This window comes from Dipodomys merriami, unplaced genomic scaffold (genome assembly GCF_024711535.1).
Source record: "Dipodomys merriami isolate MVZ:Mamm:240054 unplaced genomic scaffold, mDipMer1.0.p SCAF_4, whole genome shotgun sequence".
NCBI lineage: Eukaryota > Metazoa > Chordata > Mammalia > Rodentia > Heteromyidae > Dipodomys > Dipodomys merriami.
This window is the reverse complement of record NW_027205603.1, coordinates 34409504-34434293: the sequence shown is the minus strand read 5'-3', so window position 1 is coordinate 34434293 and position 24790 is coordinate 34409504. Positions and strand designations below refer to the sequence as shown.

Sequence of the window (24790 nt, the reverse complement as noted above, 5' to 3'; positions counted from 1 at the left end):
ACCAGAACTTGCTACAAGATAACCAAAGATTTCAGTGCACTAGAGAAGGCATCCTTTCCCAAATCTTCATGAATTTTGATATAGTTTTTGGTATTGTCGGGGAATGCAGTTTGTGGTAGAGCACTTGACTGGCATGACATGGGCAAGACCCTGGGTTTAATCCCTACTGCGCATGTGTGCTCATTAGCACATCCCTGCATATAAAAGAGCCAGGTGTGATAGTGAATGCCTACAATCTCAATACTTGGAAGACATGAGGATTTTGAGTTCTAGGGCAAACTGAGCCACCAAGTGGGACCTATGTCAGAAGTTTTATTTTTTAAATGTTTCGGTATTTTTATGATTTCATGCGAATTTCTAGGTAAAATTCCTGAATAAAGGAGAAGATCCCAGGAGAAGATCAAATGGCTGAAAGGTTGAGAGCCAGGTACTGGTGGTTCACATCTGTAATCTTAGCTACTCAGGAGCCAGCCCAGGCAGTAAAGTCCATGAGATTCTTGATTGTTACCTTCAATTAATGCCCCCCCACCCCCTCAAAGAGCCAGAAGTATAACTGTGGCTCAAGTGGTACAGCACTATAGCCTTGAGCAAAAATGCTCACAGACAATGCCAAGGCCCTGAGTTTAATCCCCAGGACCAGCAAAGACAAAACAACCCCCCCCCCCCACACACAGAGTATCAGAATTACACTGTTGATCAAATGTCGCACTTAATCATTATTTATACCAATTTGTACTAATTGTTTATATTGAGACTTCTGAGGTCTTCAAAGTGAATATAAAACTGAATGTACATTAACTTAGAGGGAAAATGCACAAAGAAGACCAAAGGCAGAATTACAGAAGGAAATATATAATTCTAGGCTATTTTTAGTATATTCAAATAGGTGGCATGAGGCTTATGGCAAGGGTGTTTGTGCAAGCCTTCCATAACCTTTGCTAATCATCTCCCACAGCTTGAAGATCATCTGTTCAAAGGAGGAGCCAATATACTTACCTAAATTTTCTCAAATCTCCTGTTTTAGAATGCTGAAAACAAAGATAATGTTGCGATAGACTTCCTTCCACTTGTAGGGCCAAATCATTACCCAACTAGAAACTGAAGAGAAGCAAACAAACAACAAAGCTGGGAACTGATGGCTCATGTTTCACTTTTTTTTGTTGTTGTTGTTAGTCCTGATACTTGAACTCAGGGCATGGGCACTGTATTTGAGCTTCTTTTGCTCAAAGATAGCACTCTACCACTTGAACTACAGCATCACTTCCAATATTTTCTGCTTATGTGGTATGAGGAATCGAACCCAGGGCTTTATCCATGCTAAGCAAGCATTCCCAGCACTAAGCCACATTCCCAGCTCTCATGTTTCAGTCCTAGCTACTTAGGAGGCTGAGATCTAAGGATTGCGGTTCAAAGCTAGCCTGGATAGAAAGGACTCTGAGACTCTCATCTCCAATTAGTTAGCAAAAGCTAGACATATAGGTATGGCTCAAGTGCTAAGGTGCCAGCCTTGAGAGGAAAAGCCAAGTGAGAATGCTAGGCCTTGAGTTCAAAGCCCCAGTATTGGTATAAATCAAACAAGTAACCTAACAACAAAACACCTGACCATGAATACTTCTGTTATCCAGTATGTGAGAGGTGCTGCCCTCAGTGTTTGGGATGTAGAGACGAAGAAAAGCTGTCTTTTCAGAGGAACGATTCTACCAATTCAGAATGTATATGATATGTACGGTGGCTGGCAGCAGAGGTGAAATACAGAAAAGATTTCACTGAAAGCCACTCCAGAGCAGGTTCAGACTTGACCAAATCCTTGAAGATCAGGCAGGAAAAAAAGGCCATTTCAAGAGCAGAGAACAGTTTGTATAGACGGGGTAAAGCACTACACAGCTTATCAATTCTTAGTTTACTATGCAGAGCACATTGTAGGAGGCTGGCAATCAAAGGGCCTTATCAGCCAACACGAAGTGTATGATGCTGAAGCTGTGGGCAAGAATTTAAATAACACCGGACAGTGACATTCAATTTTAATTTTTGAAAAAACTAATAGCCAACAGTGTAGACAGGAAGTCCAACTGGGAAGCAATTCTGATAGCGGACAACTGGGAAAGATATTTAACAGGTAGAAACAATAAGGTTAAAAGTGATGCAAATTGAATAAATCAATGTAAAGGGATAAGGAAAAGGGAACACACAGGATACCAACTTGTAGACTAGATTAAAACAGAGCTCTGGGTTCAGTTTGGATATGTTAAAGTAGATAGGTCTGAAGAATATTCATAGAGCTTGCTGTGTGGCAGGCTGTCAGCATGGAACTGAACATATAGTCTAAAAGGGTATCTACTTGGTCATAATGTATGACTTTTTGGGGGGGTGGTGGTCATGGGGCTTGAACTCTGGGCCTGGGTGCTGTCCTTGAGCTCTTCAGTTCAAGGCAAGCGCTCTACTACTTGAGCCACAGCCACACTGCCTGGTGATTAATTGGAGATAAGAGTCTCAGACTTTCCTGCCTGGGCTGACTTTGAACCGTGATTCTCAGATCTCAGCCTGAGTAGCTGGGATTACAGGTGTGAGCCACTGGTACCTGGCTAATGTATGCTTTTTTAAATGTTTCTGGATTCTGTTGGATAGTATTTTATTTTTTATTTTTATTTATTTATTTTTGGATAATATTTTATTGAGGAGCTTTACATCTGTGTTTATCATTGAGATTGGTCTGTAGTTCTCTCTCTCTTTTTTTTTTTGTTGGATCCTTACCTGGTTTTGGGATGAGTGTGACACTGGCTTCAAAGAATGAGTTTGGGATTGCTCCCTCTGCTTCTATTTCACAGAGAAGCTTGAGGAGTATGGGTATTTGTTCCTCTTTAAAGTCTTATAGAATCCCACAGATGCAAGGCTGGTTTAACATATACAAATCAATAACACGTTAACAGAGCCAAGGTCAAGAACAACATGATCATTTCAATGATGCAGAAAAAGCCTTCGACAAAATACACCATCCATTCATGTTAAAAGCTCTGGAGAAATCGGGAATATAAGGAACATTCTTTAAAACAATAAAAGCCATATATGACACACTATCAGCCAATATCATATTAAATGAGGACATACTAAAACCATTTCCCCTAAAATCAGGAACAAGGCAAGGATGCCCACTCTCTCCACTTTTCTTCAATATAGTTCTGGAATCCTTAGCCAGAGCAATAAGGCAAGAAAAGGACATTATAGGGATACACACAAAGAAAGATCATGCAGATGACATGATCTTATACCTGAATGATCCAAAAAATTCCACTCTCAAATTCTTAGAACTAATAAACCACTTCATCCAAGTAGCAGGATCAAAAGTAACTCTCAAAAACCAGTAGTCTTTCTGTATGCCAACAATGTACAATCAGAAAGGGAAACGATGAAAACAACCTAACCAAAGATATAAAGGATTTCAGTGTAAAAAGTATTTAGTGAAAACTATAAAAAAAACTAAAGAAAGAAATTAAAGAGGCATCAGTAAATGGAAAGACCTTCCATGTTCATAGATAGGTAGAATTAATATTGCAAAAATGGCCATACTGCCAAAAATGATACACAAAATCAACACAATACCCATCAAAATCCCAATGACATTCTTTACTGAAATAGAGAAGACAATCCAAAAATTCATATGGAACAACAAAAGACCTAGAATAGCCAAAGCAATGCAAGAAAAGCAACGCAGGTGGTATCACACCAGATTTCAAGCTCTATTATAGAGCCGTAATAACAAAAAATAGCTTGGTATTGGTACAAAAATAGACCTGAAGATCAATGGAGCAGACTAGGAGACCCAGAAATAAAACCACATACTTACAGTCAGCTGATAGTTGACAAAGGAGCTAAAGAAATACAGTGGGAAAACATAGGCTCTTCAACTATTACTGCTGGGAAATCTGGGCAGCCATTTGCAGAAAACAAAGTGGATTCCAGTCTGTCACCATACAGTAACTCAAAATGGATTAAAAACCTCAACATCAGTCCTGAAATTCTGAAACTAGTGCAAGACAAGAGTAGGAGCAACACTAGAACTTACAGGCACAGGCAGGAACTTCCTGAACAGAATCCCAGGGTCACAACAGATCAGAGAGAGACTTGACAAATGAGGCCACATAAAAATAAAGTTTCTGCACAGCTAAAGATATAGCTACTAAACCAGAAAGATAGCCAACCAGTTAGGAAAATATATTTACCAGAAATACATCAGAAAAAGGCCTAATATTCATTAAATACCATTATACACAGGGAGCTCAAGAAACTAATCCCTCCCAAATCTAATAAACCAATTACTAAATGGGCAAGGGAGCTAAATTAGAGAGATTTCTCAGAAGAGGTAAAAATGGCAAACATATGAGGAAATGTCCATCATCATTGCCGTAAAGTAAATGCAAATAAAAACAACCCTGAGATACCAACTCACCCCAGTCAGAATGGCCAATAAAATAAATTTGGACAACCAATGCTGGCAGGGATGCAGAGAAAGAGGAACTCTACTGCACTGCTGGTGGGAATGTAAACTAATACAACCACTCTGGAAAGCAGTGTGGAGGTTCCTCAAAAAAGTAAACATAGACATACTCTATGACCCAGCCATACCATGCCTAGGCATCTACCCTGAGCAACAGAAACCAGGATATGACACGGGTACCTGTTCATTGCTGCACTGTTCACAATAGCCAGATGCTCACTACAGATGAATGGATTTAAAAAATGCACTTATGTACAATGGAATTTTACAAAGCCATTAGATAAAATAACGGCTTTCTCAGGGAAATGGATGGAACTAGAACAAATCATTTTGAGTGAGATAAGCCAAGATCAGAGAAACAAAAGGTGCATATTCTCCCTGATATGAGGATATTAGATCTCAAATGCAATGAGATATGACAAAGTAAACAGGACTCAAGATACCCATACACAGTGAGACCAAAAGAGGATAGTCTTAGGAGAAAAGCATCCAAATGTAATGTATCTCCTCATATGTATATAAAATAATATACAAACTGAAAAGGACTGTAAAGACAGGGAAACAAAGGACTTTCTTAATTTGTTATTGTTTTTAGATTACTATATTCTTTATCTTATAAATGGTGTATACATGTTCACATCTGAGGGAAGGTGGGAGGAGAGCACAGAACCAGTGGAAAGTGAGTGAAAAGTATAGCAGAGGGGCCCATCAGCTGCACTGAACACTGATGAAAGTGAACTATGCAACCCAAGCGTAATGATGGGAAGAAGGGAATGAAAGAGGCGGGAACAGCTGATTCTAAGCAAAAAGAATGAAATGTATGTATCACCTGATATATGTAAAGTTAAGCTTGCTGTATATCACCTCTAAGACAAAAAAAAAAAAATAAAAGGATATCTTAAAGACATGGATTCATATGGCACATAAAAGGAAAAAAAAAAAGAGCCAGTAAAGAAGTCTTGAGAAATCCAGAGAGCTATTAAAAAATGGTATTTGAGCTAAAGAAGTTTATAAGGCCACAGTCAATAGTGCTGGGCATAGGGCTTATGCTTGTAATTCTAGCTATTACAGAGGCTGAGATAAGTACAATCACAATTCAAGGCCATCCCTGGGCAGAAAGTGAGATTCCATCTCAACTAATAAAAACTGGTAGGGTGGCACACACATGTCATCTATACTCTGCCTAGATGAGATTCTATACTAGTCTACAATATACAATATATATATAATCATATAAAATATACTAAAAATAACTAAAGCCAAAATGGCTGGGAGTGAGGCTCCAGTGGTAGCATTGCATGAGGCCCTGAGTTCAAATCCTAGTACCCACCATATTTTTTTCTTTCACTTAAAAAGAGATGTCAAAAGTATCAAAAATCCCCTCTGATGAACTTTTTTTTTTTTAGAATAATAGTGATTTATTTTTCTTACTTCTACTATACTCCCATTTAAAATTAGTTTTGTAAAGCAAAAAAGCAGTTTTGTTTAAAAAAAATTTTTTTATCGTGGCCTCTGATGGACTTTTAAAAGAAAAAAAAAAAGTATTTGTTAGGTGTAGGAATGAGCAAGTCCAGAATGACCATGGCCATGGGGCAGGAAGTTAATTAAGACTGAACTGTAGGAAGCTGAAAAGAAACATACCCAGAACTGGAGTGGCAGGTTTTTATTTATTTTTAAGGTAAACAGAGAAAGTTTATTTGAAAGTGAAAGGAAAGCTGTGAAAAGAAAGTAAAGAGATTTGCCATTTGGAGAGAGAACCCAAGAGGAGTCCCAGAAGGTTTTTATTTTTAAGATGGTCAAAACTTGATTGGATAGTTACACATTAGGTGCCAAGAGTAGTAGAAAAGGAAAAGGTGGAGGTCATAAGGTTTATAAAATGTTTCTGAGGGACTGCACAGAGGAGCATTACACTAGATTTTCCTGCTAGGTAGTAGAACCCTCTGGATTTCTATAGTTTCTACCATTCCGCAAAGTGATTCCAGGTCAGCAGCATCAGCATTAATGAAGGGCTGTTTCATATTCAGGCTCCCAGTCCACACCACACACTTCCTGAATCAGACTGAATTATAAAACAGGATTCTTAGGTAATCTGATTATATGTTAACATTTGAGAAGCACTCTTCTAAAAGACAACCAATTAAAAAAAAAGCTAATGTCGTCTTCATGACTCTTAGCATAACCTAGATGCAACTATGAAGTACACGAATAAACAAAATTAGAGATATCAATCTAGAGTATGTTAACAGGTGTCAAAGAATTTCCCCTTTTCATCTGGGGATGATCATGGCATAGGTAGGGAGGCAATAGCTAAATCATGTTTGGAAAGCTAGGGTTAAATAAAAATCAGCAGAGCTAGATGTGTGAGTTTGTTTATTTACTGAGTTATTTACTGAGTTGGGGATTAAATTCAGAGCATTGCTCATGCTAGACAAATGCCTTTTTAAAAAAACAAAAACAAGGGGCTAGGAAGGTGGGTCAGTGGTAGAGCGCTTGCCTTGCATGCCTGAGGCCCTGGGTTTGGTTCCTCAGCACCACATAAGCAAAACGAAAAAAGCCAGAAGTGGCGCTGTGGCTCAAGTGGTAGAGCGCTAGCCTTGAGCTGAAGAGCTGAGGGACAGCGCCCAGGCCCAGAGTTCAAGCCCCACGACCTGACCCCCCCAAAAAAAAACAAAAACAAAAACAAAAAAACAATAAAATGCATTTAAAAAAACAAAAACAAAAAATGTACATGATAACACTGGTTAAAGAGCTGTGAGCTTACCAAATGCTTTCTTATACAAATAATATAGAAAAACAAGCTTTTGAATTGAAATATATTGTCACAAAACAATTTTTACTTAACGATATCAGTAATTGTGCATAAACACCTGACATGCATAAACATTGTGAATGTGTAGTTTGTTTTATCATCTAACCAGGTGTCTCTATATGCTCTAGTTGTCTTCATTTCGCATATATGCTAAACCCTTAACATTTAAGAGAGACCTTATTGTATGAAATGTGCTGTTGCAAAAATATGACAGGAAAGCTCATGAAAATTACACTTAACAAAAATCTATTAACAGATACTTATAAAAATGCTATACTACTCATGAAGTCACAAAACAGCTTCATCTTTATAGCCACTGTCCTACATTAATATCTAATTGTGGCTAGAAGGCTCCATTTTATGAAATTTTATATTATAAATTGCTATTGTGGTGTTAAAAAAGAATCAAATCCAAATCAAGTTGCTTGCACATGGTTATTATTACTAAACTTTTTAAAGGAATTACAGATTCTTAACGCAGGTCTAAGAAATAATACAAAAGATTCTGTGTGAACACTTGGATTTACAAAACTAAAGTACACTGTTATAAATTGTTAAATGCTTTCACCACAGGATCCTGCTTGTCTTTTTGGAGCATCCACTACTTCCCTCCTATTGGACACCTTAGCCCTGGGTTCATGTCTCTAATTTGGACATTTACAGGTTTTTGTATAAACAGTAAGTCTTTATTTCTCTGAAGTGCCCTGGGCACAACTTCTAGGTTGCAGTAGGGTAGCTGCATTTTTATTGTTTAAGCACTGCTAAATAAACTGTTTTCACAGTGGCTATATAATTTTACATTCCCATCAGCAATGAATGAGTGATTCTGCACATCCTCACCAGCCATTTGATGCTGTCACTTAAAAAAATATTTTAGCAATTCTGACAGGCGCTTAGTGTTATCTCACTGAGGATTTATTTACTATTTATTGCTTTTCAGTAGTTGTACAAAGATATGTCAAATTCAACTTGTCAGTTTGTGAGCACAATGCATTTTTTTCAATGCATTTTTATCAGTTACCCCTTTCATTATTTTCCTCCATCTCTCCCAAGCTCATCTATTTCCTCAACTTATTTGTTGCCAATTTTCACTGAGGTTTTAATTCCTATTTCCTTAATGAATGACTAGTGATGCCAATTATCTTTTCAAGTGTTCATCTGCCATGTGTACATCCTCTTCGATGCAATATCTGCCCATGTCTTTTGCTCGACTTCTAGTCATTATTTTAAAAAACTAAACCACTGAGTTTTGGGAGTTTTATATTCTAGATACTAGACCTGTGTTGATACGTGGCTTGCATGTATTTTCTTTCAACCTGTAGATTTTGTTACACAATAGTCTTTCAAAAAACACAAATTTTTGAAGGCTAAAATCAATTGTCGTTGAATCATTTTTTTGGTGACAAGAATGCCTACAACCAGATCTTAAAGGCTTTCCCCTAATTTTTTCCCTCTGAATGATGACTGTTTCACATTTAAGTTCACAATCCATTTTTGAGTTAGCTTTTATGTCACATGTGAGACTCAAGTTGCTAACCCTTTACCAATTATTACACTGAAAGCTAGGAGACTGATTCATCCCATTTTACTTTTTTTTTTTTTTTTAATTTCTGAGTTGTTTCAACTCCCATAGTCTTTTGCCTTTCCACATACATTTTATAATATTGCCTGTTGCCACAAATTGGAATTTTGTTTGAGTAGAAGCACTTTAAAACTTTGTCAATTTGTAAAGAAGTATCATCTTTTTAAGCTTTAATATACAAAACAATGAACATAGTATATCTTTCTGTTTGGGACTTTCCTACTTTTTTCATCAGTGTTTTCTAATTACCAATATATTTATATTTTGTATGTGTTCTTAGAGTTACACCTACATATTTATTTTATTTTTGTGATTATAAATTGTATTATGGTATTCATATATCACTAGCACACATAAATACAATTTTTGTATCTTGTATCTATTAACTTTGCTGAACTGTCTTAGCTTTATTCCTGAGATTTTCTACTGAAACAATATGCCATCCACTAGGACAGTTTTATTTCTTCCTTTGAGTTACATGGTTTTTTATGGCAGTACTGGGGTTTGAACATGATGTCGGGCCTGCTAGTCAAATGCTCTACACTACTGGAGCCACATGCCCAGACCGTTTTGCTTTAGATGTTTTTCAAGTAGAGGCTTGCATTTTTGCTTAGGACCAGCCTTGGACTTGACCCTCCTACCTTTGCCTCTAGCCTAGAAAGGGTTATAGATGTCCTAGTTTTGCACAAGCACACAATTTGTTGAGATGAAGTCATGATATTTTTCTTGATCTTGACTGAAAAAGTGGCCAGGTGCCAGTGGCTCAGATCTGTAATCCCAACTCTTCAGGAGGATGAAATTTTAGGATCATGGTTCAAAGCCAGTCAAGACAAATTACCAAAAAGCCAGAAGTAGAACTGTGGAACCACCAAAAAGCCACAAATAGAACTGTGTATAGTAATTTTACATAAACATCCACATATATACATTGAAACTCTGTTGGGATTTTGCTCAAAATTTTTGTTAAAGAATCTATTAAAAACTATCAGCCTGTACTTTTCTCTCTTTTTTTAATATTGTTTTTAATTTTAGTGTTGGGACAGTATTAATTTCATGAAATAAAAAGTATTCTATTATCTTATTTTCTTAAAAAATATGGTCTGGAATTGGTGTTCATTCCTTCATTAAACAAATGTTTAGTACTGTTCTCTGGTGAAACCATCTGGTCTTAGAGATTTCTTTCAGGGAAGTTTCAAAACTATAAATTCAACTTCCTTAATAGATCATAGGCTATTCAAATTATTTCAAGAGCATGCAGACAGCTGAACACATTGAAGATCCTAGAGGATGGGTAAGCCCAGACAGGGCAGAGTCCCTAGGACTCCTTCTCCCATACTCAATCTATCTGTTTCTTCATCTACCTAGCCACTTATTTTCCTAACATCTCATCTATATTTCATCTTGTGAGGTTAATCATATGAAAGATACAGTTAAGTAATTCCAGATGAGGCCAAAACACCCACTATTTAACAAGTCTTCATCAGATCTGAGTAATTCCACTAGGAAGTTAGAAGTCTGCATTGACTCACTGGATTTTACAAAACCATACATAAGCTTCTTATGTTACTGTAGGATTATGGGATGCCTAAGAAGTTGAATCCACCTTGCAGTGATTATAGGTATATAAAAAACGAAAAGTTGAACATAAAAGGAGAGGATGAAGATAAAATGGGTCCTTAAAAGATAGTATGAGCGGTGGCTCAAGTGGTAGAGCACTAGCCTTGAGTTGAAGAGTTCAGGGACAGCACCCAGGTCCACAGTTCAGGCCCCATGACCGACAATAAAAAAAAAAAAGTATGAGCTGCAAAACCCTTGAATCCTTATATTGGAACTTGTAGATAGTCTTACTGGCTGACCAAAAAAAAAAAAAAAAAAATACAACTTGGTTATTTCACACTGGGTAAGGCTGATTTTTCTTCTTTTGAGAAACTGATCCATTTACAGTATTCTCTCTTATCCTTTTGTGTCTGCAAGACTTATAGTAAACTTTTAGTTTGTTATTGATGTTGATAATTTGCACTGTCTTTCCTGTCAGTCTTGCTATATTTGTTGATTTAACTGATGTTAAAAAAAAATCCAGCTTTTCGTTGCACTGGTTTTGTTCTCAATTTCACTAAAATCTGTTTTTATTTCTTTCCTTCTATTTCCCTAAGTTTTATTTTCCTTTTCAGTTTTTAATTGCCAGGCGCTGGTGGCTCATGCCAACAATCCTAGCTACTCAGGAGGGTGAGATCTGAGGATCATGGTTCAAAACCAGCCCATGCAGGAAAGTCTGTGAGATTCTTATCTCTGATAAACCACCAGAAAACCAGAAGTGGTGCTGTGGCTCAAGTGGTAGAGTGCTCGCCTTGAGCTGAAGAGCTGAGGAACAGCACCCAGGCCCACAGTTCAAGCCCCATGAATAGCAAAAAAAAAAAAAAAAAAAAAAAAAGATTAATTTGAGACTTTTCTTTTCTACTGTGTGCTTTTAATACTATACATTAGAAGTACATTTGATTTCTATGTGTTTGTAGGTTTTTCCAGTTATCTTTTATTCATTGCTAGTTTAGTACCATTGTGATCAGAGAATATAGTTGGTACGACTAAATACTTTGAAACCTACTGAGGTTTATTTTATGGCCTCCCATGTGGTCCATCTTGGAGTATACCCTGTGTGCACCTCAGATAAAAATTCTATCAGTTTTTTGCTTTAAATATCTTACAGCTATGTCTAGTAACTACACATTTTAGGCCTGTGTCTGCTCAGTAAGTGCTCTACAACTTGAACCATATATTTAGCCTGGACTGGCTTCAGCCCAGAATCCTACCTTTGCCTCCAGCCTCCAGCATAGCCAGGACTACAGGCATGTAGCATCATTCCTGTATTGTTAACTTTGACATAGTGTCTAACTACCTTTTGCCTGGGCTGGTCTTACCTGTAATCCTATGTGTCATATCTTCACCATCAGGATTTCTTATGCTAGTTCTGGACTATTCTCAGGACTGGATGTATATGATATAGCTCTTGATCTTGGCCATGTGTACACCATTTCTTTTGCTGAAACCTTCTACTTTTGCTGAGATTATTTTTCATTTGTTTCAAGCACGTTCCTAATTGAGGCATTTAAAAATCTTAGCTCAAGAATACACACATATATTCTCTCCCAGTATCTCACTACCTACTATCTTAGGACTGTGGCCCCTCAATTTTGAACCTCTAGAACCATGAGCTAAAACAAACCTTTCTTTATAAAGTTAAAAGCATAATCTTAATCTAGTATCTTTCTCATCTTGGTATTGGCATCTACAGCTGTTTTCATTTGATTTGAGAGCTTCCTGGTTTTAGGAGAGAGATTTTCATTGGAATCTTGGACATTCTGTAGGCTAAATTATGAGAGTCTACATCTTATTTAAACTCCCGTTCTAATGGCTTCCTTTGACAGTACTATAACAAGGGGGTATGGTTTCACTTCATCACTGTTAAATAATAGTGGGAAACCTCCTTAGTTGTCCAGAGATAGTACATATAGTGCCTCACTTTTTTTTCTGTAAAAAGTGGTTATTTTCTAAGAGCTCTCTGTGTTAGCAAGATGACCATTTCCTGGTTCTTTGTCTAGAGTGAGCTTTTTTCCCATGTGCCCATTGGGCCTTTTGCAGTTTGTCAGTTTCTCTAGTAGGCATTATGAAGTATGAAACAAAAATGAAAACCACGGAAGTTAGTATTTTGTTTTCACAGGTATAAGATCTGAAATTGGTCTGCTTTGTTTCACTCCATCTTTCAGAAAATTCTTGTATTTATTTCATAATAATGTTCCCCTTGTACTTAACAGAATGAGGAAAAGTAAGTTGGCTCTGTCTTTCCAGAAGCATAAGTATCTTGGCAATCACTTTCATGTATAACCAGTCATATTAAGAAAGCTAAGTTATCTGGGCTCCGGTGGCTCATGCCTGTAATCCTAGCTACTTAAAAACGCTGAAGTGAGGACTGCGGTTTCAAGCCAGCCTAGGCAGAAAAGTCTCCACGAGACTCTTATCTCCAATAAACTACTCCAAAAAGCTGGAAGTAGTGCTGTAGTTCAAGTGGTAGAGAGCTAGCCTTGAGCACAAAGAGGCTCAGGGACAGTGCCCAGACCCTAAGTTCAAGCCCCAGGACTGGCCAAAAAGAAAAAAGAAAATTTAAGTTTGATCCTACTCTTTCCATTTAAAAAAATTATTTAAAAACTTTTTTTGATCTTCAAAAAGTTATAGAAGGAGGGTTATATGTCAATCTTAGTATCAACTGCTTCTTGATCAGTCACTCCTTCAGTCATTTTCCCCCATCCCATCTGTTTCTTCCCTCCTTAATTCTACTGTTTTAGATCACAAAATTGTCCCTCATCTTTTTGTTTCTTTGTAAGTCTTTCTATATAGCTCAGACTGGTCCTAAACTTGTGATTCTCCTGCCTCTGCCCCGCAAGTGCTGAGGTTAAAGGTGTACCATGATACCTTGCATCATTTTATTTATTTATTTATTTATTTTATTTATTTGTCAGTCATGGGGCCTAAACTCTGGGACTAGGCGCTGTCCCTAGGCTCTTCAGCTCAAGGCTAGTGCTCTACCACTTGAGCCACAGTGCCACTTCCGGCTTTTTCTGCTTATGTGGTGCTGAGGATTCAAACCCAGGGCCTCATGCTTGCAAGGCATGCACTCTACCGCTGAGCCACCTTCCCAGCCACTACCTGGCATCATTTTAAAACACTTTATCAAGTGATAAAGTATTTTTTAGTTTTTTTAGATAATAATAGATAATTATGTGATGCTTATTTATGAGTTCTTTACAAATAAAATCATGTCAGAAAATTTCTTAAAATCTGGCTTTTGGTAGGCAAATTAATTTTCACTGTTAAAAGCCTGTTCTCTCACAAATAAAGCAAATCTCTGCTCAGATCAAATTTAATCACTTTAGTAATCACAACTGAATTTTTTGTAATAAGTCCCACCAAAGCATTCAGATATATATTTCATTTAAATATTCAGCTAAAAGGACAGCAGTAATGTACCCCTTAATAAATACTACTACTTGTTATAGTAAAATGCAGACAAGTTTGGATTTTAGTTCTTAAAATCAAGATATATATTGTTAATAATTAATAAGGTCATGTTTCAGATGTCTTGAATTCCTTCTTCCTCATAAAGTGGTCTTTATGATTTTTTCAAATGCAGTTTTTCTAAGAGAAGAACTTCTCTTTGAAACAGGTGTTTACATGTCTATCTGAAGTTGGACAAAGGTGGAGCAGATTTCTCACTGGGTGTTATATAACATGGAATGTTACTCTTATCTATCAACAAGTTGTCATTATTGGAAAATGCATTTAGAATCATCACAAGATATTTCATTGAATTAGGTAATTATAATATTTTACTTAAGAAAGAATTCTTCAGTGAAAATACAAGTGCTATAGATTTAAAGGTTAATTAGAAGAGCAGCAGGCATTATTCTTAAATATTTACTGACTGGTGCTAGAAACATGGCTTACATGGATGAATGACTGCTAACAAGCACAAAACCCTGAGTTTCATCCCCAGAATTGCCAAAACAAGCAAAACAAAAAACCAAACATGTACTGACTGTAGAACTATGTTGAAGATAGTGTTGTTTTCTAGAATTTTCTGCAGTAGAAATTAGCAATACTTTGAATAATTTCTTAGCCTGATTTCCTTTTGTTAAAATAAAAACACAGTAATACATTTACCTTATGTAGTATATATATAAATACTATATTGAAATACATACAATATAAAAATGATGCATTAAAAAACTAACTATGCAGGGTTAGTGGAAATAATTGAAATAATGTGAATTTCATCTAGTAAAGATGGCAGAATCTCCGGGCTTTGAATAATGTTACCCAGCAGTAATATTATATAGATATAGTAACACAATACAGGTCTCAAGAAAGCTTCAGAAGATTACAATCTCATAGAAAATGAATGTTAGAGCCAGGTGCTAGCCACTCTTAATCTCAGCTAGTTGGGGACTAAAATGGGCAGGACAATGGTTTAAGGTCAGATTAGGTGGGAAAGAAACTATAGATAGTGATATCTTTTCAATCCATAGCTGGGCACAGTGGCACAAGTCTGTTGTTTAAAGCTACACAGGAAGCTGACATTGGGAGGATCACAGTTCCAGACCAATTTGGGCAAAAAAAAAAAAAAAAAAAAAAATCTTTCTGAGACTCTATCTACACAAAGGGAAGCTAGCATATTTGTGATTCCAGCAATGATGGGGAGCCTAATGTAGACAAAAATTGGCTCAAGCATGTGCCAAGCCCAAAAGCAAGCCAAATATGCTAAAAGTAACTGGGAGGGAAGAGGAATCAAAGCTAGAAGTGTGGTTCAGGGAGCAGAACACAAACCGAGCAAGGCCAAGTTCAAACCCTGAATTCAAACCCCCAGTACCACTACAAAAACAAAACACAGTAATGTTATAAGGTATTTCAAAAGAAAGATAAAAAGTACTTTATGGCATTCAAGGGTTATCATGGACCAGTAGACTTTTGAAGTGAGCACCAGTAAATAAATGTTAAGATATATGAAACATTTCTGGAAGTAAAAAGATAATGCACATTTAAAAGGGCCTCTTATTTTTACCTCTTCTACATTGGAAGCAGTCTTGGCAGAAGTTTCCATGAAGATAAGTCCATGTTCTCGTGCAAAAGCTTCGCCTTCTTCTTTTTTTACTTCTCTTCTAGATTCTAAATCACTAAACCCAGGATATAAAAGGGTCACATTATTAATCAACACAGTACAAGGCTTCCGTGACAAGTGTACCGTAGAATTCTAAGTTAAGCTGACCATTCTTTTCAATTAACTTTTACCACTTGACACTGTAATATTCATAGTATTGTAAAGGTCAAAATGTCTAGAATACACTGTCTACTTTAAAAAAAAACCAACAATCCAGCAAAAGAAAGATTCCTAGTTAAGAGTCACAGAATGCAAACACCTGAAGGGAGCTGCCAGTCCAACATCCTGCTTCTGAGCAGTGGATTACCAAAGAAAAACATTTTGCTCAAAGAAAATGATTTGAAAGATGAGGGCTTATCTTTTCATCTTTTGATCATTCTACCTGCATTTCTATGAAATATGGTTCCAACTCCCAGAAGTCCTAAGAAATTGTTCAATTCAATCCAAAGTGTTCAAAAAACAATTAGATCATTAATCTTAGTTTGATTCTGTTTCTCTTTAGAGCAAAAACTATGGGAAAACGGTAGAGACAGAAAGACAAAGCCTAAGCCAAGGCAGAAAGTTTGGAAGAAACTATTCAACTGAGTTTCACCTTACCAGAATTATATTAGTGCAGAAGAAGGAAAAGTAGCAATCTTTTTCTACTGTTGTTTTTTTGTGTGTGAAAGTTTAAAAAACTTTATTATTTATTATTACTTTATAATAGCTGTGAAATTCCATCTATACTTGATATATAATTTTATCAGATTTCAGATTTCTTTCATCTCATTTAAGCTGCTTCCATTACTTATGTCTCTGTCTTTTAAAGTACTGGTTTTTGACCTTTTTTGTTTAGATTCTATTACAGTACTTTTTCTATTAAAAACTCATCCTTGCTGGGCACTGGTGGCTCATGCCTGTAATCCTATCTACTTAGGAGGCTGAGAGCTGAGAATAGTAGTTTGAAGCCAACCTTGGTAGGAAAGTCTGTGAGACTCTTATCCCCAATTAACCACCAAAAATCTTCCAAAGTAGTGGAGCTATGGTACAAGGGGTAGAGTGATAGGTAGCCTTTGGCAAAAACACTCAGGGACAGTGCTCAGTTCCTGAGTTCAAACCCCACATCTCCACCCACAAAACAAAAACCCCAAAACTTTCATCCTTTTAAATTCTGCTTCCTATTTCTTATATAAGCATTTTTTTATTTTAATTTTTTTTGCCGGTCCTGGGAACTCTGGGGCTGGGCTCTATCCCTGGGCTTCTTTTGCTCAAGGTGAGCACTCTACCACTTGAGCCACAGAGTCACTTGCAGCTTTTTCTGAGTAGTTTACTGGAGATAAGAGTCTCACAGACTTTCCTGCCCAAGCTGGCTTTGAATTGTGATCCTCAGATCTAGCCTCCTGAGTAGCTAGGATTACAGATGTGAGCCAGCTGTACCTGGCTTATATAACCATTTTAAGTGCCACAGTAAGAAAAATTTGTGTCATCTGTCATTCTGACTAGGTAACTTCCCTTCTCAAATTCCTTCACTGGCTTCCTACTACTTAATGCATCTAATTTGAAATTTGATTCTTCCTTATTCTGATATATATCCCAATTCACTTTTTCCAGTAACATTTTATTTGTTTTTCTCTGTCCTTTTTCATTAGATTCTTACATATGATCCTATGAGTACTAAAACATTTTTTTCTTTTTTTTATTGTGAAAATACTGTACAGAGGGATTACAATTACATGGGCAAGATAATGAGTACATTTCTTATCAAGCATTGTAGCCTCCTCCTTTGTTTCCCATCCATTCCCATCCTCCCTCCGACCCCCCCCCAATCCTCATCCCCCGCCCCCACCAAAGTTGTAAAGTTCGTTTTCGACATAACTTGTACATCTCATTGTTGCAATGGGTCCACCTGTATCCCTATTTTAAATGATTTGATTTTCCCCTTCCCCTCCACAAATTATACTGACATGTAATAAGTGGAAGCAGGGGTTATACTGTGGGGGAGGGTAAAACATTTCTTATGTAAACACTACGTTCAGTTTTTCCTCTATGTATTTGAATTTTTATAATGCACATGTCACTTAAGTATTATCTCTTAATAAACCTGTTTTGATTAAAATAATAAATTTTAAAATCATAATATACAATGTTACTTTAGAATCTTTTTTAATAGCTTGAGTTATAACTGACAGAAAAGTAGTTGAAATTAAATACATATCTATGTATGTCAATCAGCATTTGGACTGCCAATTAACTTGGGGCCATGACAAATAAATCTGATATAACCATGTGTGCAATACTTTACATATGAAAATAGATTTTTGTTGTTAATATGGATAAACATCTGGGAGTAATGTATAGACAGTACAGTGGATATATGTTCAGTTTCTAGAGGAACTACCCAATTTTTTCCAAAGTGGTAGATCCCACTAGCAGTTATCTTTTTCAACAATTCAGGACCTTTTAATGAAAAGATTAACTTTTCCTTCACTGTGTAAGTGCCTCTATCAAAAATTGACTGACCATACAGGTATAGATATACTTAGTGATATATTTTCTGTTATACAGTGGGATCTTTAATGCTCCACAGAAGTTCATGGGTTGAAGGGTTTAGCCCCCAGCAGATGGTGCTACTGGGAGGTGGTGAAAACTTTAGGCGGTTGGGCCTACTTAGACAGAAATTAGGTTAGCAGGAGTGTGCTTTTCAGGGGATAATGGAACCCTGTCTCCCTCCACCCTTTGTACTACCATGAGGTAAGTAGTTTCTGCCATGATGTACTACTGCCTTGTCACAGAACCAAAAGCAACAGAGCCAAATTACCACGGCCTGAGATGTAAAACTATGAGCTAAAACAAACCTTTTCTTTTTAAAATAATTTTTTCCTTATTTTTCCATAGCAGCAGAAAGATAATAATTATGTCAATACCAGATTTAGCAGCTTTATATAATAAATCTTAAAACCCACAGTACTAAAATAAGTAAATCCTTCAATTGTGTTCACCTTAAAGTTGTTAGTTATGGCAGTGTATAGCTTTGGCATTGTATACAAATTTTAAAGTCACCTTGTCAATATTTATCATTGCCTAAAAAACTCTCCAAGTAAAATAACACTGAAAAAAACAACATCAGTTTGACACTAATATAAAGCTAATAGTTACTAAACAACATTAACAATGTTTTAGGACTTTAAAATTCACTTATTTCATCACTGCATAGTATTAATAATTGAAACAATGAACCTTAAATTTAAAAAAAGAAGTAGCAATTTTTTGAGTTCTGCAGACTTATTTCTACTGCCAAGTATTTAAAACAACTTAGATAATTCCTAACAGTTACTCCCTCAGGTAGATGAGCTTTATCTTAGTAGTCAGATAAAACTCTAGATTATTTTAAAAAGTATACCTTTGAACAAAAAATATCAAATAATAACAATAACAGTCATTTCTAACAGAGTTTATTGTATGTATTTTAAAAATCTAAAGAAATACTTTCTTTTTTTTTTTTTTTGGTCGGTCATGGGGCTTTAACTCTGGGCCTTGGCACTAACCCTGAGTTCTTCAGCTCAAGGCAAACACTCTACTACCACTTGAGCCACAGGGCCACTTCCGGTTTTCTGGTGGGTAACTGGATATAAGCATCTATGGACTTTCCTGCCCCGCTGGCTTTGAACCATGTTCCTCAACTCTTGGCCTCCTGAATAGCTAGGATTACAGGTGTGAGCCACCAGTGCCCAGCTCTAATCTTTTAAAAAAGTCAATCAATTCCATGTAGGCAAATTTACAAAAAAGTATTCACATATATAGTAAACTACATGTTCATCACTAATATCAAGTAAGCTCCAAACCCATCCTTTTACCTTTTATTTCCAATAAGCATTATGACCATGTTGGAATTGGAATGCTGGCGGGCATCTTCTAACCAGGTTGTCAAATGATTGAACGTATCTCTCCTAAACAACATAAAACAGTGGTTACTTTTGCAAACCATTCCCTTAGAAGTCCACAATAAACAGTATACATTATGTTCACATTAACCATTTTTAGTCTTATCTACTTACATAATGAGAAGCAGATCTTATGTATCATTTCTGGGCTTAGAGTACATTGATTACATATCAGTTTAGAAATTATATGCAATCACAATTGAGAAAATTGCAATGAATAAATATTACCAAAGCCATTAATTTGAGATGCTTATCTAAATAAGAACAGGGGCCAAGCACCAGGGACTCACTCTTATAATCCTACCTACTCAGTAAGGAAAGACTGGAGGATCATAGTTTGAAGCCAGCCTACACAGAAAAATTCCTGAGACTATTTTCAGTTAACTAGCAAAACAGCCAGACTGGAGGTATGGCTCAGTGGTAGACTGTTAGCTGTGAGTGAGTTATCAAGCTCTAGAACAGGCATAAATAATGAATGAATGAATGAGAAAAGGAAGTCAGTTGCAGGAATTTTATAGTAAATTTAAATTGGAGTCAAGACAGTTTTAAAGATGAGTAGCATAGAAATAAAGGAAAGCTATACTTATTAATATTAGCCATGCTTATTTAGAAATATTTTCTTGTACTTTCTTGGCAAAACTAACTAGTACTCACCTTGTAATATCATACACTAGTAAAGCCCCCGCTGCCCCTCTGTAATATGACCTTGTGATAGATCGAAAGGACTCTTGTCCTGCCTGTGAGAAGAGAAAAGGTTGAGTTTTCCTTAAAATGACATCCACTATATTTTTATGTTATTTATACATTGGTCTATGAGGAAGAAGGGAAGGAAAGAATAAAGAAGAAAACTTCATCAGTCTTAAAAAAAATGTATTGTCAAGATTATGTATAGGGGGTTCAGTTACATATGTAAGGTTGTGAGTATATTTCTTGTCTAACTTGTTACCCCTCCCTCATTTTTCTCCCACTTTCCCTCCCTGCTAACACCCCCTCAAATTGTACAGTTCATTTCTAAGATACTGTCTTATGAGCATCAGTCTTAAGCAAAAGTCACATAATGCCACTGCTCAAAAGTCACTAGGATGCATAAGCAGTCATTCCTGCAACCATCGTCACACCTTCAAACAAGACCCTTAACCCTTTCTGGCAATCCTTGACATCCCAATTTACTGAATGGCTTCACAATACATGAATCATTATTAGAGCACAGAATAGACTCCTAGCAACTAAGCTCTGAAGACAAATTTGAAAGGGAACAAATAACTCAGAGCTTCATATTTGAATTCAATAACCAATTCCCTGGGGCAGCTGTTGACACTAGAATAAAGTCCATTGTAAATAAATGATGAATGACATCTTTACGCCCACCATCTGCTGGTGTAAAGGTTGTTGGAAGGCCATGGATGCAGATTTTATCAGTTATATCAGAAGCTGCAGTGAGCTTTCAATAGTCACAAGATGGAATTGTTTGAGTAATCATTATAAAAAACAGAAAATGGTTCTGAATGTATTTAATTATCTTCTGTATATTTATTTCCCTATATTTGATATATAATGTTCGATAAAAGGCACCAGGATGTAAGTCATCTTTATATCCACTTATGAAACACACTTTTTTCTAATTCACAGTACTAACATTCTGGGTTTTTTTTTGTCCATCATAGTGCTTGAACTTTGGGCCTGGGCACTGGCCCTGAGCTCTTCAGCTCAAGGCAAGTACTCTACCACTTGAGCCACAGTGCCACTTCCAGTTTTCTGGTGGTTAACTGGAGATAAGAGTCTTTGGACTTTCCTGCCCAGGCTGGCTTTTATCTGTGATCCTCAGATCTCAGCCTCCTGAGTAGCTAGGCCACTGGTGCCCGGCTTAACATTGTTTTTAAGAAAGGCTGATGAGAGTATAGGTTGATGAGGAATATGACTACTGCCTCTGAGTTTAAAACCAAGATAGCTTATATCATAAGTTATTTTATATTTTTAATCTGTAGTGCTGGGGATAGTACATGCTAGGCAAGTGCCTACCAATGAGCTAACATCCTCAGCTCTAATCACTTCTATCTTTGAGAATAATTAGGTAAACATAAAGATGGTTTTAACTTTTTTTCCCCCAAGTCTATTGACTTGAAAAACAGTCAGGTTTACATATACTCTCAGTTCTGATTTTCCAATGTAAATATAAAGCCTAGTTTTGCCCCAATACTCCCTAAGAGCTTATTCCTGGGCTCTCCAACTAAATTTCCTTCAATATCACTTATCCTTAGTGCCTAGACTCAGTTTAATACATAGAAAGCTTGCTGAATGGAAGAAGAAAACCAAATGTCTTAGCTACATGCACAAAATTGTCAATCCTCTATTCTACTTAAATAGGTGGTTTTGCTAAAAATTCAATAACTTTTATATAGAAATTTAAAACAAAAACTCTTTTTTTGGTAAAAAGTATAGCCCTTAGAATGTTTTATGCTAAATTAAGAGAAAGCCATCACATTAAAGAAGCTGCAAAAATAACCAACCCATTTCACATTTTGAGGATAAAAATCAATGACACTAGCAGGACACTGGAGGCTCATGCCTATAATCCTAGCTACTTAGGAGGTTGAGATGAGGATCATCATTTGAAGACAGCCTGGAGAGCAAAGTCTGTGAGACTCATCTCCAATAAACTACTCTGAAAAAGCCAGAAATGGTGCTATGGCTCAAGTGGTAGAGCACTAACCTTGAGCACAGAGAGGCTCAGGGATAGAGCCCAGGATCTGAGTTCAAGCCCCAGGACCAAAAAATAAATTAAAAAAAAAAAAAAAGATCAATGATACCTAGTGTATATAATACCTTTCTAAACAGTCCTTTAAAATATAAATTTAAAATGGACTAGGGATTCATTTTCCTCTTCTAATTGCTTAGCATGGGAAAACTTAAGATTAAAAACTCCCCCTCTCCTCTCCTGGGTCATAGGGCTTTAACTCTGGGCGTGGGCGCTGTTCTTCAGCTCTTTAGCTCAAGGCTAGGGCTCTACCACTTGAGCCAAGGTGCCACTTCCGGTTTTCTGGTGGTCTATTGGAGATAAGAGTCTAACAGACATTCCTGCCTGGTCTGGCTTTGAACCACAATCCTCAGATCTCAGCCTCCTGAGTAGCTAGGATTATAGGCGTGAGCCACAGACCCCTGGCTTATGACTAAATCTTTAAGTGATTCATTTTATTGTTAATCACATATACCAAGAAGAGATTCTGTGGCAAATAATACAAAAATGATGTATACTTTATAGGTTCGAATAAAAAATGTTTAAACCTCTTACAATTCAGCTGGCTAATAACCATCCAGAAAGGGTAAAAGCCTTTGACAAAAAACAAAAACAAGCCGGGCGCCGGTGGCTCACGCCTGTAATCCTAGCTACTCAGGAGGCTGAGATCTGAGGATCGCGGTTCAAAGCCAGCCCGGGCAGGAGAGACTGTGAGACTCCTATCTCCAATAAACCACCAGAAAACCGGAAGTGGCGCTGTAGCTCAAGTGGTAGAGCGCTCGCCTTGAGCTAAAGAGCTGAGGGACAGCGTCCAGGCCCAGAGTTCAAGCCCCACGACCAACAAAAAAAAAAAAAAAAAAAAAAAAAACAAAAACAAAAACAAAAACAAAAAAACCAAACCTCTTTAGGTGTGTGGTGGCTCATATCTGTAATACTAGCTATTCAGGAGGCTGAGATCTGAGAATCGTGGTTCAAAGCCAGCCTAAGCAGGAAAGTCTGTGAGACTCTCATCTCCAATTAAGCATTAAAAAGTTGTAATTGAGCTGTAGCTCAAGCTGTAGAGAACTAGTCTTGAGCAAAAGCTTAGGGGCAGCACCAAGGCTCTGAGTTCATATCCTAAGACCAGTACAACTAAACAAAAATACCTCCTTGAAACATTCTATCAAATGAGTTAAAAAGAATACATTGCTAACAGCCAAGATAGAAACAACCCAGAGACCCCACTATAGATGAGTGGATCCCAAAATTGTGGTACCTATATACAATGGAATATTATACAGCCATTAGAAAGGACAAAATAATGGCATCTGCAGGGAAATTGATGGAACTAGAGCAAATCATTTTGAGCGAGGTTAAGCCAAAAGCAGAGACAAATGGCACATGAATTCCCTGATATGTGGATGCTACAGCCAAAATGCAAGGAGAAGTAAACAGGACTCTGAGAAACAAAGGACTTCCACTCATTTTGTTGTATCATTGCTAAATGACACCATGTTCTTGACCACATATATGGTAGATACATGCACGCAACTCAAGGAAGCTAGGAGGACACAGAATCAGAGGGAAACTGGAAAACATGCACAACAGAGGGGTCCATCAATGAGAGAAAGAGAAACAGCTTACACTAAGCAAAAGGAAAGAAATGTAAATATCACCTGATGTGAAATAGTTGTATCATCAAAGCTCATAGACTTTACAAACTTTATAGACCATGATAATGACAATTTGCCTTGTGAAGGTTAAAATGTGTTGTGACTTTAATAAGTATCACTATTCCACAATACTGTGAAATATGTGAAATTTATGTAATCACCTAATCTCAAAATAAAAAATATATTTCTAGACCAATATCAGTACAGTTATGAAACTGAAATCCTCTGTACATCATCTGATAATAATAAAAAATTAGTATAGATAAAACTGTAAAGCTTTAGTATTTACAAAATAACAAAAAGGGAAATAAACTTAGGAAAAGGAAAAAAAAGAAACTCCTATAAATCTTCCCCAAATCTGAAAAGAACAGAAAATATGTTCCAAAATGGAAATGACTTCTACAATGCACCAATTCATACTGAATCCACTAAATCTGGAATTTTTTTTTTTTTTTTTGGCTGTTCATGGGGTTTGAACTTTGGGCCTGGGTGCTTCCCTCAGCAATTCAGCTCAAAGCTAGTGCTCTACTACTTGAGCCACAGCACCACTTTCAGTTTTCGGTTGGTTTATTGGAGATAAAAGTCTCACAGACTTTCCTGCTGGGGCTAGCTCTGAACCATGATCCTCAGATCTCAGCCTGAGTAGCTAGGATTACAGGCATGAGTCACCAACACCCAGCTAAATCTGGATTTGTAAAAAAAAAAAGTTTTATGGCTGGGAATGTGGCTTAGTGATACAGTGCTTGCCTAGCAAGCGTGAAGCCCAGGGCTCAATTCCTCAGTATGAAAAAGCTGGAAGTGGCACTGTGGCTCAAGTGGTAGAGTGCTAGCTTTGAGCCAAAAAAGCTCAGGGACAGCACCCAGGCGCTAAATTCAAGCCCCAGAACTGGCAAAA

General features: G+C 36.9%; 1 protein-coding gene across 1 annotated transcript in view; it reads right to left on the bottom strand.

Moving 5' to 3' along the window:
- The window catches only part of Rab2a (RAB2A, member RAS oncogene family), an 81548-nt gene that overhangs the window by 13216 nt on the left and 43542 nt on the right, over positions 1–24790 (bottom strand). Inside the window, exons 4-6 of the mRNA XM_069990779.1 lie at positions 20164–20246; positions 19423–19515; positions 15494–15605 (exon numbers count right to left, since the gene is read on the bottom strand). Of these exons, the coding sequence (XP_069846880.1) occupies positions 15494–15605; positions 19423–19515; positions 20164–20246 (288 nt within the window). The remainder of the gene's footprint in view (positions 1–15493; positions 15606–19422; positions 19516–20163; positions 20247–24790) is intronic.